The sequence below is a fragment of the Ursus americanus genome, chromosome 36, assembly GCF_024610735.1.
Source record: "Ursus americanus isolate L20-20 chromosome 36, mUrsAme1.1.p, whole genome shotgun sequence".
Classification (NCBI taxonomy): domain Eukaryota; kingdom Metazoa; phylum Chordata; class Mammalia; order Carnivora; family Ursidae; genus Ursus; species Ursus americanus.
In genome coordinates, this window is record NC_142162.1 from 25,732,048 (window position 1) to 25,749,041 (window position 16,994).

Below are 16,994 nucleotides of genomic sequence, written 5' to 3' on the forward strand. Positions count from 1 at the left end.
ATGGTATATCAACCTATTCTACATACAGTATAAATAATGGAGGAAAAAAAACCAACGTCATGGCTATTTACCACTTAGGTTAAGAAAAAGAGGTTATAAAACAATGTGTATAACATGCTATTTTTGTAAATAAGTGGAAGCTCATCTACCGAAAGGTTAACAATGATTATTTCTGAGTGAAGGAATTACGGGTGATCTGTACTTCCTTTATTTTGCTTGTCTATATTTCCTTATTTTTTACATTAAGATATGTGGCTTTTGAAATTAAAAAAAAAGTTAAAATAATTTTTAAAATAAATATACTAAAAGATTTTGGGGTGCAGGAAACTCAAAGTCTTAAAAATACTTAATACTAAAATTAGTTTATAATTCCTGAGCGCTGAAGCCTTAAGATGACAGACCACGGTAATGCTGTTGAACGGAGGCAAGCAGCCCTAATTATCTGTTCCAATAATTCGATACAGGATGTGGATAACTCATTCTGTAGAGAACTGAGAGCTGATGCTGCCTGGCATGAGACATCTATTTGTAGAGATGCTGAGAAGCATAAAAAAGTAACCAAACATACAAACATAAACCCTGTTATGCCAAACTGCTTAAGGCAGCCTCCTGACCTGTAGTTCAAAAGCACATGATCCTCTCCCCCAGGTAAACGGATAATATATGCAAAAGAATAAGTTTTACCCTTATTAGGTAGTAGTCTCTCTTGAAACCCACACAGATAGAATTTTCGCACCATGCCATGGACTTGGGCACATCTGGTACACTAAAGTCTCCCTAAAGAAAGAGAGCAAGAATTCAAATGGAAAGATGTTAAAAGAAAAAAAAACAAAAAAACCCATGACTTTCCTGTTATTCTACCCCCTCTCTGCAAAATCACCCTCACCCTCATCTAAGCACACGTCTGTAAGCTCAAGGCCAGGAAACCACCTTTAACAAAAATGTAAGTCACCCATGAACTGGATGACTAGTTGCCTTTAGAAAAGGTGAAACCCACTTTGAAATAAACCAATCCATATAAACGTTGCCGAACTGGATTACCGCTGCCTCTGAAGACTAGGAGACTCCGACGAGTGGCCGTGAATAGGCTCCCACGTACTCATGGCAGAGCCTTCATCCGGAAAGAACTCCAAGCCTGAGGCCCTGACCTTCGGTATTATTGAACAGGAAGCCTTTCAAGCTGTGAGCCAACACGGACCAGGTACCATGGACTTTACCTGCAATTCATGAAATTCCCTGTCCTTCCAGAAGTAGAGCTGCAGCTTCTTTTTCACAGCCACGCACATCCGCAGCACCTCCTCACCAGTCTCTGTGTGCTGCGGAGAGACACCCGGAGCAAATGTGGGTGTGCGTGTGATAACTCCGTAACTGAGTGACAGCTAAATTAGAGATGTTCGACCTTGAAATGGCTACTGATCTGAAAATCCCCTATAATACAAAGTCACCCTGCCGGACAAACTGAGTGGAAGAACACCATTTTTCTAAGACGTACTTAGAAACAATAGGCTGAGGAGCACTTCCTCCCCAAGGGCTGCCAGCCAAAGACCCCAACCCCAGCAAATCTCTCAGGCATTCATAATTCACACAGGAAAATCCCAGGGCAGGCCTTCACCTACGTTAACCGCTTACTCCTTTTTTTTTTTTTTTTTTAATGTTTCTTACTCATGGCTGTCAATACATGCTGGTCAGGGATCAGCATGTGTCAGTGGCCACTTTCGATCCTTTAAGGAGGGAGGAGAAAAGAAATGTCTAAGCATAAAACAATGCAGTGTCAATGTAGACCACAAGGCCTAAAAAGTGATCAAAGCTGAGAGGGTAAGGCAGATTCTGAATATTGTAAGGATGACGAATTCACATAAATAAGAAGAATGTCTTTCCCAAATGACAAAAAAAACACCCTAAAGAGAAAGAATAGAATAATATGTTCAGAACAAGGTCAATTTAATGTTCCATAGCTATGTTCGTGATACTGGTTAAGTCGGGATTTTCTCACTAATGGTTTGTCCATGGGCAAAGGCTTTTATCGTGGATTAGTTGCCTCCTACCAGACAGATGTCTGGTGCTCTGATTAGCACACACACACAGGGAACCCAAATGTTTCCCCTTCAGACCACATACAAAGGGGGAAATTTCTCTAATTTAATCCAAAATCAAAAACTTTCTCTGGAGTCTCTGCTGGGTTCGCATATCAATGTTACTCTTTCCACCTAATGGTGGAAATATAAGAAAGACCATATTTATTGAAACACGAAGTCAAATTTCACCTTGCCTACGCTTACCTGGAGGTCACATGTAAACAGTGAGGCTCCCTTTGCCTTTGAAACCGTAGTGATTTGTTGAAATGTCAACAGGTCATGGACGTAAATGTTATTTTCTGTTCAGAAGGAGGTATAACAACAGTATAAATTATCATAATTCTCTACACACACACACACAAAATAACGATCTGAGAACCAAACGGCAAGTGTTGGTTGAAGATGTATCTTCGGTTTCACTAACAATGATTTATTCTGCCTGTTATCAGAATTACATTACAAAATGTGAGAGGTCACTTTTGTTCCTTTAAATTCAGGCTGGCTTATGCAGAAGAGTTCTTTCACTACCAAAGCACTCTTACGCTCTGTCTTTCTCAAGTCTGGAAGTTTGTGATGCAATATTTGTACAAGAATAGGCTTTCAAAGCTACTTCCATTAGGAGGCCTCAGTAGAAGAAAGGAAATCCTCTGTGGATTTGGTACAATCCCATGGCAAGGATTTCTTTTCTCGGAAAGCAAGCAAAATAATTTCACTCGAGCCTCCTATCTAGTTTACTCATGAAGATTTAGTTACTTTAAATGTTTCTCTCCCCACCTAGAAACTCAGTTTAAAATGATTCTACCATTTGGGCCCTGGGCTGAACAGTACAAAGCGTGAGGCAAGTTTCTAGTCCTCTGTTAAGAAAAGGCCTCGCTGGCTGCCTTCAAATGAATCTATGGCTTTTCAAACGAGTCTGGTTTTGATCTGTCTCTCCTCTATCTCTTGCCACTCTGCCACTCTCTGCCACACATCCTAAGTCTGGCCAGACCCCAGCGCCTCTGCTTAAAATGTCTGCCTTCCTCTCTCTTCCTGCCAAAATCCTAATCATCCACTAGACGCTGCTGTCTTTCCCATTACTGAGAGCCACTACATTTTCTATAGATTTCCGTTGTAACTTATACTGTATCATGATTACTTTCCGTCATTTCGGTCTTCACAATCAGAACATAAATCTCAAAGACAGAAACCATGTCTCATTTAACTTGGGTCTCCCCAATGCCTAAAGCAGGGCGCAATAAATATCTGCTCAATGACTGCATAAATGAATGAATGAATGAATGAATGAATGAATGACACTCCATGGAGAACAGAGCTCAAGTTGATAAGGGATGCTATTGCCTTTAATACCTGTGTACCCTGCTGTGTCTGGACCCTGTTTGAACAGGTCAGTTTCAATGTCTATCAAATTAACCATGAAACAGTGATTAATCAGGTCACAGCTTTTGTTTTTTGGCACAGGAAATACAACTGCAACCCCTTTTCTTACCTAACAAGCTGACCAGAATCTTAAACTGGGAAACCACATGGATCTGGAAAAGAACAAATCATTAGACTCAATCAAACATTTCCAACAAGGCTTAACAAATGTTCATTTAAGTACAGTACTAAAAAGGGACTAAAGAGTCTATGCCAATGACAGGGATCTGACTGCTATTTATGTGCCATCGCAATTTCTGCTCATTATAGAGGATCTCAGGCACATGATGGATGAACCCAGATCCCTGCATAAATGCGAGAACAGACAGCAGAGGATTCAGAGTTAATAAATAATGTTATCAAAGTTCCAGCTTTGAAGGGGTCTCATAGAAGTCAAATATTCTTGTAGTGACCACCATCAGTGCCTACCTGCTGAATCTTTTTGGAGAAGTTTTTATTGGATTTCTCTAGTGTCACTTCAAACCTGTTGCAACCTATGGAAAAGAAACAAACATTCGCGGTTCCAAACATGTAAAAATAACCACAACAAAAACTGCTGCTGCACACGGCTCTCCTACAGGAATCTAAAAATTCCTAAAAGACTGGAAGCTGGAGATCTACCCTAGACAGCTGTCTTCACTGAGTACAGGAAGTTGCTTTCCACTCCAATTTTAGAACAGAGGGTTTCATGCACCTTCACTTGGCATTAGCAGAAAGAATCATACCGCAGAAGCTCACTGAAGCTGCCCAGGTACTTGTGAGTCTGAAGGTCTGATCCTACAAAATAGTACCTTGGCTAAGTGTCTGTAAAAAGTGCCAGTCAAATAGAAGAGCCCAAGCAATGAAACCCAGCCTGAAGCATCCTTAGAGCTAGACCAACTAAATCCCAGCAGCGCCCCTACGTCCTGCATCACAGGACAGAGCAAACACTCAACACTATCCCCTCGCCTAAAGCAGTTCAATGCCTCTACACTTTCCGCTGCTCTCAGGAGACGCCACGTCGGTTGGCACTGTTACAGAAAAGGAAGGAAGTTACACACCATAAAAACATGTGATGCCAGCCTTGTGCGGATGACAAAAACATTCAGCCTCAAAAGTCACCAAAAGGTCAAAAAGAGAATAATGATCATAATAATTACAGCAGCTATCATAAACTAAGCAATAACTAGGTGCTGCGTTCTGTGTTTAAAAATTGGTATGTATTTCCTATAACCTCACAACTGCCCCTCAAGAAGTAGATATTATTATTCCAATTTCGTATGTGAGGGATCTGACAGGTGACGCAGGCAGGTAGCAGTGAGAGACAGCCCAGAAGCAAAGTCAGGGCCGACTGTAAAGCCCGTGTGCCGAGACTACACCCTACTACCTGCGTCCCAGCTTGTGAAGAGACTGTTCATACCGCTGACCGCGAGCTGCTCCCCATAGCTAGTGGGGTCCATGGCCCAGTCAGTGGAGCCTCTCCGAGGCAGCCACAAGGGCCCATGCCGCCAAAGCTGGTCTTACTTCTTCCACATGTCCCTCGGAAGAGGAGATGAAGGGACTCTGGAGTTGCGGGAGATTCAGAAACGTGCCCTGTATTCTGCCATTATATTTCAGAAGAAAAAAAAATTTCAGCCACTTCCTGCTTGATAAAGAGTTCTATATTTGGAAAGGGCTTTATTATTACTTCCAACAACTCTCTTCATAAGCAGAATTATCTAGGACTGAGGTTCTCAAACTCTGTGGTGTCAGGACTCCTTCACAGCCTTAAAAATTATTGAGAATCCCAAAATTTTAACATGGGTTGTAGTTATCAATGTATACCAGAGTAGAAATTAAGACTGAGAAATTTTAAAAATGTGTATTTATTAACTCATTTTTAAATATTAGTAGTAAGCCCATTACATGTTGGCATAAACAACATTTTAATGAATAACAATTTCTCCAAATTAAAAAAAAAATGCATTGTTTTACATTTCTGTAAATCTCTTTAATGCCTGGCTTAATAGAAGATGGTGGACTCTCACATCTACTTCTGCCCTCAATATTTTGATACACTGTTTTGATTGAAGAATATGACAAAAATCTGTCCTTACATGGACACAGAGTTGGAAAATGGAGGAATATTTTAAAGCTTTTTCAGATAATTGTCCATCTTCTTCTTTGATACCATATGAAAACTTGACAAATGGGAGTTTCTTACAATGTGGAATCTGAAACCTATTAATGAAACTTTCTGTCAAATTAAAGTCAATTAGTCTATCTTATACTTTATTTATTTATTTCAAGTAGGCTGCACACCCAGCATGGAGCCCAAGATGGGGCTTGAACTCACGACCCTGAGATCAAGACCTGAGCTGAAATCAAGAGTCAGACACTTGACTGACTAAGCCACCCAGGTGCCCCCTGTCTTACACTTTAAATGGATCTTTTACTCATGCATGATTTAGAAACTTCATGCACTGGAAAATACTGTTCAGTTACACAGATTTTCCAAATGTTGGCACATTTTGTTATAGGAGATTTTATACACACACACACACACAAAGTCATACTCATTATCACCTCCGATGTCATCAGAAAAGTATTGAGAAGCTACTGAGCTCATGGGGGTAGATACAGTTTTTCCACAATTCTAATATTCTACTGAAAGCCCCAGACTGACTGTTGGCAGCTTATACTTCCAGTCGTTTTTTTTTTTTTAAATGACAGATTCCTTTGTTCATTTTTTAAGAAACATGTACCAAACATCCAAACGGTGTGCAAAACCAGTCTATCAGTCATTCTTTTAAGCAAAAATGATGCTCCATGAAAAAAATGGCCAGTTCAGCTCATAACTCAAACAAGTACTTTTTCTCAAGACAGCCACTGTGCTTCATACCTTGGCACATGGCACTTCTCACTACATCAGAGATTATTAAAAGGAAGTGTTGTCAAAGATCAAGATATAATAAAATAATTTTTACTGCCACACGAAGAATATCCTTAGGTGAAACTTGATTTAAAAAAAACAAAAACCACAGTGAAAGCGAGCTGGAAAACAACACAACGACTACTAGAACAGTTCCGTACCAACAAGCTCGCTCACCACTACCTGAACTTATGCTAAGGGCCAGCAGTTCTAGCTACCACCAGTTCTGTATCAACAGTACAAAGGTCAATAAATGTCAGTGAAAAAATGGTTTAGTGTGACTGTGAACTTAGTTTTGACCCAGTAAACCTTCTGAAAGGATCCTGGGGACCCCTTGGGGTCTACAGACTGCACTTTGAGAACGATTGCTCTAAGGTGACGGCACCACTGAAGTAAACCTGAAGTTAAGACATGTGATGTGAGCTTATCTAACGCCTCTATTTAAGATAGGAGTAGAATGAGGCCTAGAGGAATTTCCGAGTTCAAAGATGACTCATATCTGATCCCAGATCCGCTTAATTCCAGTCTCTCCATGACATCTTATCACCCTCTCCCTTTCCCCAGAAAGACAGTCTGGTTGCAGCCCTATTTAGGTTTGGAATATCTCAAACTTAGAAACCAAGTTAGTTCCATGGCTGATTCATGGAGGCCCAAGTCTATTTCTATTTCGGGCCATAAATAGGCCAGAGCTGAGGCAGAACTGAACTGTTCTCTAAGGGTATAGGGAGAAGTCAAGTTTCCACTCAGAGTTTGATTCCCAATTGTCTAAGGCAGGTGGCACTGCTACTCAAGTTACCTATGCAGAAATTGAGCCCCAGGAATTAACGTCTCAAAAGTCACATGGTGAACTCATCACAGGGCATGGAACAATCACCACCAGGGTTCCAAGTCAGATTAGCATTAATATTACCAATTTGAGTCTATATTCTGTTGAGATTTACTCTTATAGTCTAGTTTTCAATTCCCTACCATTTATATAACAATGACCTATCAAACAAATCAATTTACCATAGTATTGAGTATTTGATGCTACAAAGAACTGCTTATGTGCTGGGGAAAAGAATATTAAGCTCTCTTATCTCCCTGCCCTGCACAGCATCTGAGCCTACGGTGGACATCAAATCATGATTGTCAAATGCTGAAGCAAATCCAAGGCAAGCTTAATTTTAAAAATTATAGTCTAACAGGTGTCACAGAATGGAACTATTCTGGCCCTGAGAACTAAAAATTTACAGCCAGGGCAAGCAAAGTACTGCCCCAGGGCCAAATCCAGCCCTCGACATGTCTTTATAAATAAAGTTTGGTTGGAACACAGCCACGCCACTCCTTTGCATGCAGTCTATGGTTGTTTTTTGCTAAAATAGCAAAGCTGGTAGTCACAACAGAGATCTCAGAGCTTACAAAGCCTAACTTATTTATTTTTTGGCCCTTTCTGGAACAAGTTTACTGACCCCTGATTTAAAGGAAAGTTGAAAAACTTAGGAACAAAATACACCCTCTGCTTTGACTTCTGGTTTCTCTTCTGACTGGATGCCTCCCTCTTTCCCTATTTCACTGGTGATGGGTAGCAGAATAGGCCACCCCAAAATATGCCACTTTGGGATAAGGATTATTTTCAGCTGAAGGCAACTGAGAGGAAGCAGATAAAGACAGACTCTCTCCGTCCCTCTAATTTGCCTAAAAACAGAACATATATTTGCAAAGGTGTCCCTCCTCCCCTCTCTACCAAGGACAGAATTTCATCAGCGGAGACAGCTCTAGACCCTCATCAGCCCAGAGAGGACAGCCGAGCAATGTGCTAACAAACGTTACTTACTCGTCCTTATTCCATTAATTCCCCCATGTGTCTGCCTTCTAACAATTTGCCATCTTAGGAACTTGAAGTCCTTTTCCTTTGTCTTATCACCTCTCTAAAAATTTGTTGTTCATCTGTTAAGATGTTATACAAGCCCAAATTCCAACCACCCCTTTGAGTTATCCAGCACTGAGTGCTCCCATGTGTATGTATAATACACATGTTAATACACTTGCTTGTTTTTCTCTTGTTAATCTGTCTTTTGTCAGTCCAATTTACATCTTTCCACCCAAGGAACCTAAAATGGGTAGAAGGAAATTCCCACCGTTTTTTCCATGTTACTCCTGATCCAGGTTCCAAAAGGAAGTATCTATTTCCACTCTTACCTTAAGCTATTTACTACAGAAAGTGAATTGGGTTCAAAGTCATGAAATTAAGTTTTTTCTAATATAGTCAAATAATAACACTTTCATATGGTTCAACACACTCTGGCATTAACAGCAGATTTCTACAGACTCTGGAGCTCCAAGGTATATTATCCAAACACATCAATTTTCCATAAAGAGAACAAAGATATAAAATCAGGAAAACAGAGTGAGGTGCTTTTTCTTCCCCAACAGAGGAAACCCTAACAAAATAAATTTCAAAAACTTTAGTTATTATTCTACGTTTTTACTGAAGAAGTCACATTTGAGCAGAGCTTTACTTTTCAAAATCCTTGCATCTGACTCCAACAATTTTGTGAGACAGTTTATAAAAGAGGAAAATGACATTGGAAAGGACCTACTCAGTCATTTGGCCAAGGAGAAGGAAAGCTGGGTTCAAACCCAGGCCTCCTCTCTCCTAGTCCACCCCCCACAAGTTAACAAAAGTTTTAAATCAATGGTTCCTAATTTTGTTTCCTACTACCACAACATTCACACAAAAATCTTATTCCCATCAGTAATATTTCTTACTTCGGACAATGAGTCTCCTAGAAGCAAGGAGGGGAGGAACACTCAACCCCACCTACCAGATCAGGTAGGAAGATAGAGTCTGAAAAAAAAAAAACAAACCCTAGAGATTTTCTCATGCTTCTCCCCACTTTCCCACTGTACTACCCTCAACCCCAATCATTTTTAATGGTCCAGAAATCACTGATTTCACAGTTATGTATTAGTGGACTATCACAATTTTTTGCATGAGTAGTAAGTCACCTCTTTCTTGATACTCGAGAGCTGCCACTTACCAGCATCCTTCCGGATCCTATAGAGAAGAAGATGTCCTTGTTTGGTGCCAACAAGCAGCCATTCCTCTGGAAAAAAAGCAGTGAGAAACGTCAATCAGCTTTAGTTAAAACCCTATTTCTTGAGCTGGGGTTTGTAATCAGAAATTGAAGGGTCAGGAAAATGAGTTGCTTTTGATAGCAGGTGTTTTGCAAAGCTAAGGAATATTTATATTCGAGAAATGTTTGAGAACCAATCCATCGAAAAAGTGTCATTACTTACATATTAGAGAATATAATATGTCCCTGCTTTCAGTGTCTCAAAATTAAACTGACCAAAAATAGGATGAAAATTTATAAAATCATAAAATGGATAGTGTAAACACAAAACTAGGTAACTAATACCAGAAACAGAACTAAAAGGCATCCTTTAAAGGTTTAATGCTTTTACTTTAGGGAAACTAAGAAGTGCCATGGATATTAAGTTCACAGAATTCATTATCTTAAAAGATGACGTAGCAGACAAAAACAAGTGTTGACAAAGATGTGAAGAAATTGAAACGCTCACACATTGTTGGCAGGAATACAAAATGGTGTGGTCACTCTGGAAAACAGTCTGGCAGTTCCTCAAAAGATTATACATAGACCTGTCATATGACCGAGCAATTCTACCCCTGGGCATATACAGAAGAGAAATGAAAACATATGCCCACACAAAAACTTGTACACAAATGTTCAAAGCGGAAGCATCGGTAACAGCCCAATCTACCTTTTGTGTGCAAGTACATGAACTGATGAATGGATAAACAAAATGTGGCAAATCCATACAATGGAATATTAGCCAGCCATTAATGAAGTGCTGATACATGCTAAACGTAAGAAGCCAGACAAAAAAGGCTACATAGTCTATGATAGACTCTATTTATATGAAAAACCAGAATAGCCAAATCCATAGAGACAAAAAGATTAGTGGCCACCTAAGGCTGGTGGGTTTACAGGAAAATGGGGGTATGGGTTTTTTTTTAGGGTGATGAAAATGTTCTAAAAATGACTGTAGCGATACTTGCACAATTCTGTGAATGTACTAAAAACCACTTAACTGTACACTTTAACTGGGTGAACTGTGCGGTAGGTGAATTACATCTCAATAAAGCTCTTATTTTTTAAAGAAAAGGTCTAGGCCAGTGGTTCTTTGATATGTATCAGAATTATGTGAGGATTTGTTAAAACAGACTGCTGGGCCCTGCCCTCAGTTTCTGATTCAGTAGGTCTCGAAATGGGCCTGAAAATGTCTATTTCTAACAAGTTCCCAGGTGATGCTAATGCTGTTTCAAGAACTGCATTTTGGGAGATGCTGGCCTGTCTATGCTAAAAGAGGCTCCAAAAAGGGTTTAAATAATTACCCTGACAGATCTATATTAACTCATTAAGGGAAGTTAAGCATGTACAGAAACTTCCTCAGCTTTTGGATATTGTAAAAGGTCGTTCATTCCTTGCGTAAACTCTCTTGATATTGGATAGTGGTACAAACTGATAAACTTCATTGAGCATGCACTGTGCTCCAGGAAATGCTAAGCACATACCATGTTACTTCATTAATCCTCACAACTATCCTTTGAGGTATGTCCCTCTTATAAATCCCCATTTTACAGATGAGGAAGGTGAGGCCTAGGGGTTAAGTAATTTGTCCAAAGTCATACATGTAGGAAGATGTGTGCAGAAGCATCAGGACATAACCACAGGCTGTGAGGCAATTACTAAGGCATCCTATGTCAAAAGAATGGGTGTTGGCCAGAGGTTGTCTGAAAGGCACTGGTTGTATTTATCAAAACAGGTCAGAAGCCACATCAGGAACATTTTTCCAGGTTGATGTCCTTAGTCTTCCAGAAAAATAAAGTGATTCTGACTTCTTTTGTGTTTGAAAGCAAAGGCAGGACACAGAAAGATAGTGTGTGTGATAAGAGAAATCAGTAGTAACACTAGCTCTAAAGGAATGCTGAAAATTTATGTTGGAGCAGAACACAGAAAACAAAAGAAACAAGTTCACGATGCTTGCTTTGTAAAAGATACTGTGCTTAGAATTCTACTTATAGATATACTTTATTGAGCAACTGGTATTACTGAAGTTGATTTTTAGGACACCCCCTGCTATTTCAGATATAAATGAGGTAGAAATTTTTTTGAATTCACTTATAACATACATAAAAATTTATAACCAAAAGGCCAAAAAAATATTCACCATCTTCCCCATCCTTCCCTCCCTACTCTGCTCCCCAAATTGCCACCAACTTCTGTTTTTCTTTATCTCTTTTTACAGCTTCATTATCTTACACTCAGGTCTGGAAAACGTTATCAATTTTACCTCTACAAGGTACACTGCAACAGCCATATCCCAGTCCCTCCAGGGACCCCTGTGAAGGCCTCAACTGGTCTCACTATGTGTCCTTCCACATTCACTGTAGGTTACCTTAGAGCACATCTGTGATACTGTCACACTGGGGCTTAAATCCTCATGAAGCTGCACTACCAAAATATGACGTCACATCATAAGCACAACACTCAAGGGTCTACTTTCCAATTTTATTGAAATGTTTACTTGCCAATAGATATTTCTTACCAAATGTCTATTGGTCAGGAAACAGAATCAGACAAATTCATTAAAATTAAAAAAATTTTAATTGAGGGTTTTATTTAACCCTCTTCACATTATCATTTGAAGGTGCTGAGGGAAAAATGCATTTATCATACATGTAAAGTATTGTAACAACTTTCCTTTAAATAGTAAAAGCACCACACACACAGTCCTAATCCTCACACTCGAAAGGGTAAAAACAGATGCACTAATGGCACACGACCTTGAAGAGGCTTGATTTGGTTAGAGAAGTCAGGGCAGGGAGGGCGGTGGCGCCTGGGTGGCTCAGTCGGTTAAGCGTCTGCCTTCAGCTTGGGTCATGATCCTGGAGTCCCGGGATCAAGCCCCGCACTGGGCTCCCTGCTCAGCGGAGAGCCTGCTTCTCCATCTGCCCCTCACCCCACTCCTGCTCTCTCTCTCTCAAATAAATAAATAAAATTTGTGAGGAAAAAAAAATTAATTAAAAAACTCAGTGGGGGTTCAGGTGACCAGAGGACCTGACCCATGTTGGGCCTCCACATTCTATGACATGTCATCTATGACATGACATTGCATCACGGATGCAAAACACAGAAAATGAGAGGCTTGCAGAGCAGACACAGAATGGGGTAGAAAGTCCCTTCTGAGATCCAATACAGCAAATCAGAAGGTGGGACACACCACAAAAATGGTGTAGTCTATGGGTGACACATACATGAACAAATGTGAATCAGCCCTAGAAAACTCCTGACAGCCTAATTCTGAGCCACAAGGTTGGACTTTATCCCTCCTGCAAAGTGAGTAAGTGCTGGGCCATCTTGCTCATAATTACCCTAAGGAAGCTCCGTCCAACAGTACAACCTAGTCCAAGCTCATGTGATAAACAATTCCATTCCTGGCCCAATGCTGGCCACTGCAAGGAATACAGAAATGAAAAAGATAGCGGTCATTTCCCTTTTTGGGGTCATAGGGCAAAGAACAGTGTTCCTCAAAGCATAAGCCTGTTTAGCTGCACCAGAATCACCTGAACTTATGAAAAATGCACATTCCTGAGTGCTGTTCCCAGAGATTCTGACACAGTAATTCCGCAGTGGTGACCTGATATATGCATTTTTTAAATTCAATTTTTAAACTATATGATGCATTTATGTAGTTTCAATGCTAAAACTGTGGGAAGTCTAGCTTCCATCCTTGTCCACTCTCCCTGTTTGCTCCCCCTGCTACAGGCAACCACCTTAGTCCTTTTGATCCTAATGTTTCTTTGGAAAAGAGAATAATTGTGTAGACACACATAGAGATACACATACGTACATGCATCTGCATTTTTTTTTTTTTTTTTTTTTACAGATTCTGAATATATATTAAAGTTTGGGAACCAGCATCCAGATTCAGACATGATTTACTGGATATGTAACCTTGGAAAAGTTACTTAAATTCTCAGGTTATTCCTCTGCAAAATGGAGTTATTTATTATTCCATAAAAGTTTAATAAAGATTAGTACTCAATAAATGGAAGCTATTACTATTAACATCATCATTTATTCATTCATTCATTCATTCATTCATTCATTCATTCATTAAACAGGAAGATTTAACGAATACCCATTATAAGGAACTATTCTAGGAACTACAAATAAAGCAATGTACAAAACAAAGTTCCTGCTCTGAAGGAATTTATATTCTAATATGGAGAGAGACAATAATAGAACATAAAATAGCGTTAGGAGCAATACATGACAAGAAGAAAGATAAGGCTGAGTAAGAGAATAGCACCTTGTCTTTCATATAGCATCGTCAGGGAAGGTCTTGCTGATTTATGTGACATTTCAGCAGACACCTGAAGGAAATGAGGAATGAGCCATGTAATATTTAGAGCCAGAGAGTGCCAGGCAGAGGAAAAGAACAAGTGCAGAAACCCCAAGGTAGGTACGTGCTTTGTGTGTTATGGAACAAGGAAGACGGTGTGACTAGTAGAACGGAGCAAGGGGTAAGAGCACAGATGGGGTAGATGAGGGGAAGTAACCACAGGCCTGATGATGTCAGATGTACAAAGCACTTTTGGAACTTATTCTGAGTAGAGGAGAGATGTGATCAGATTATGTTTTTAAGGGATCACTCTTCCTGTGTGGGTAAAAGACTGAAAATGGCACAATGACAAACACAGGGCAATCAGCCAGAGGACTACTACAGTAATTCAGATGAGAGAAGTGGTGCTTTCATCAGAATAGAAATCGTGAAGATGAATTGGATGTGGTGTATAAGAGAAGTGAAGAATGATTCCAAAATCATTAGCAAAATGTGTAAACAGAAATGTCATTTGCTGAGATGTGGGATACAGGGTGACAAGCATGTTTTGGGAGAGTGGAATCAAGAACCATTATGGCCATGCCACTAGACATCCATAGAAAGGTGCTGAAAAGGCAGCTGGATTCTACAGCTCTGGAGTTTAGGGAGAAGTCATCATCATCAGTATCCTCATTTCCATTTCCCAAGAGATGGATTATGGTGTCTCTCGAATATTGTCTGGCCCTGCATGATCTGGCTTCGGGAAGTTCCTGGATGAATTTTCGATAAAAGTGGTAACGACTAGATACAGCAATATTCACTGCTGCTTAAATCTGAAAACAGTTATGAGTCAAGAGGTGGTAAATAGCCTCTTGTAGTCCAGTACCTACCATAGCATCCTAGAAGGTAATAAGCATTTCTCCTGTAGGATGGGAGATCAAGGTAGACAGAGCTACCTAGCATTTCAAAACTATCTTTCTGAAAAGCTCAAGTACAGGGAATCTTTACTGTGACAAACTGGATTGGTGAGAGGCTGAGATCCATGTACTACTAGTTCCATAGGATATAAGTCAAGGATTCCAGCAAGCTAAGTAAAGCATGGAAAGCAGCTGCATTCACCCTTTCCAGAAGCACATGTCCTAGGCTGAGTTGGATACCCCTCCTCCATGTTTCTATAATAGGCAGCATATGCCTGCAGTATCATTTATCTTGTATCATAATCTGTTCCTATAACTTTGTCCCTCACTGTGTGACCTAGGAGCACAGGCACTGTTTCTTATTCATCATTTTACCCTTGTCTTTAGCAGAGAAACTGGTTCATATAGGCATTTAATACATACTTGATGAAGAATTAGGGGAATGTGTCCCTTTGTGCAGTGTCGAGTCTCTCATTTTTTAAATTTCTTTTGTCATCTATTTATTTTTAATTTTTGGCTGAGCATTTAATAACAGAAAATGGAGGTTTTCTTGCGATATCCGGAGGAAGCAAGATTCTCTCCTTAACCCAAGGGACTAGGACTGCTTACTGTGGAGGTGTGATTTTAAAGAAGCCCAGGGCTGCTAGAGGCAAGACTGTGCACATTAACATGAAGACCTGTAGTGAAAACACCCTACTGAAAAGGCTGTGAGGAACTCTGCAAGATTTCCTGGGTGACAGTGTCCATAAATGATGCAGAAGATGCCAGCCACCACCAGATTCCACCAGGCCCAGTTTGGGTACCTAGCTCAGTATAAGATCTGATTAAGAGTTCTGAGCCACCTTTTTATGGCCCTTGATTTCTAGCACCTGGAGATTAACAAGAAAGACTCAAATCGTTTGGTCTTTGGTGACTGTTATCAGACACAACCACTCTAAGAGCATAATGTTCATAATTAATAGTCAAGGTTTAGACCCCTGAAACCATTTGTATTCTAGAACATACAAGAGATGCCAGACCCTGCTTTCTGTACTGGCCAATCTCAAGAGGATTACACAAGTTTTTAATAGGTTAGGTTTCATGACAGCCTTGAATGATGCTCTTCTACCTACATAGTTAGGTAGCTTGGGCACTTTGAATATAAGGCAATCAACCACTTGGCTAGACTGAGTTTAGAACAACAACGTGAGTTACCTACAGTAATGAGAAGTGAACGATGAGTGATCACTAAGGGAAAAAAGGCATATGGTGTTAACTCATTTAGTACCCCCCCCCCCGCAAATAGTGTTGTTTTTCATCCAGAAAACAACAGAATCATCTGGACAAGTTCAAGCCCCGGGCAAGTTGAAAACTCCTCACGGCTTGCCCCTCCAAACTGAAGACTTACTGGGAATGGAAAGGAGCCAAATCTGAGCACAGTTAACGAGAAAAGCTCAACCTTCAACTATGTACCGAAACCAAGAGTAAACGTACCTAAATGACTGGGTCCCTGAGGATTGCCCAAACAGTCCCACTGCGCTCGCTGTCTACAATACTATGCCCTCCCTCATCCCAGGTGTCTTTCGGACAGCGTCCGACCGGTGTTCATACAGCCAGATGCCTGTCCACTTTCCCAGCCTTGTGAAAGGTCGGAACAGCTTCCGCGCAGACCCGCCTCGGCCCCTCGGGCCCTCAGCTCACCCCAAGCAGCCAAACAGTCGATCTGCAGAGGCAGCTTTTCTAGGATCGGCACTGGCTCGAAGGCGTCGTGCATGGCGGCGAGCAGTCACCGCAGCAGTCTCAATCGGAATGGGCCGGGCCGGGCCGTGCCTGGGCCGAGAACCAGCCCAGCGAAAAGGCCAACCGTGATGCTGGACCGGGACCCTAGCTACAGGCCATACGACAACACAGCCATCAACACCGGACTTCCTCCGGGACTAAGCCCGCCTCTTCCGCAGCAGAAGCCCCGCCCCTTCCGCCCAGCTTCAAACACGCCTTCGAGGAACTCGCTAGCGCTTGGATTCCTACCTTCACCCGGGACCCAGAGCCTTGTCCTCATAGGGCAGGCTAGCGATGGGGTTTAACAAAAAAAAGTGTGTGGGGGGGGGGGTCGGGAATCTTAGAACTGTCTCAGGCAGTGAATTCGGGCTTTGGCTTGTTAGCCGGATGGAGATCTGCCATTTAGGAAATTAGCTGTGACGTTTAATTAATCTCCAGAGGCTTTGTTTTCTTATCTGCAAAAGGATGGTAGTGTTCCACACTAACCTAGCGTTTTCGGAGCTTAGCAATTCCTGACCCACTCTATAAACACCCAGTAAATGG

General features: G+C 40.9%; 1 protein-coding gene across 1 annotated transcript in view; it reads right to left on the minus strand.

Moving 5' to 3' along the window:
- Positions 1–16,627, minus strand: part of VPS39 (VPS39 subunit of HOPS complex) — a 44,286-nt gene extending 27,659 nt beyond the window's left edge. The window contains exons 1-7 of the mRNA XM_045771409.2: positions 16,374–16,627; positions 9,405–9,470; positions 3,921–3,985; positions 3,562–3,604; positions 2,280–2,374; positions 1,218–1,316; positions 685–777 (exon numbers count right to left, since the gene is read on the minus strand). Coding sequence (XP_045627365.2) covers positions 685–777; positions 1,218–1,316; positions 2,280–2,374; positions 3,562–3,604; positions 3,921–3,985; positions 9,405–9,470; positions 16,374–16,446 — 534 coding nt within the window. The 5' untranslated portion in view covers positions 16,447–16,627. The remainder of the gene's footprint in view (positions 1–684; positions 778–1,217; positions 1,317–2,279; positions 2,375–3,561; positions 3,605–3,920; positions 3,986–9,404; positions 9,471–16,373) is intronic.
- Between the last annotated feature and the right edge of the window lie 367 nt (positions 16,628–16,994).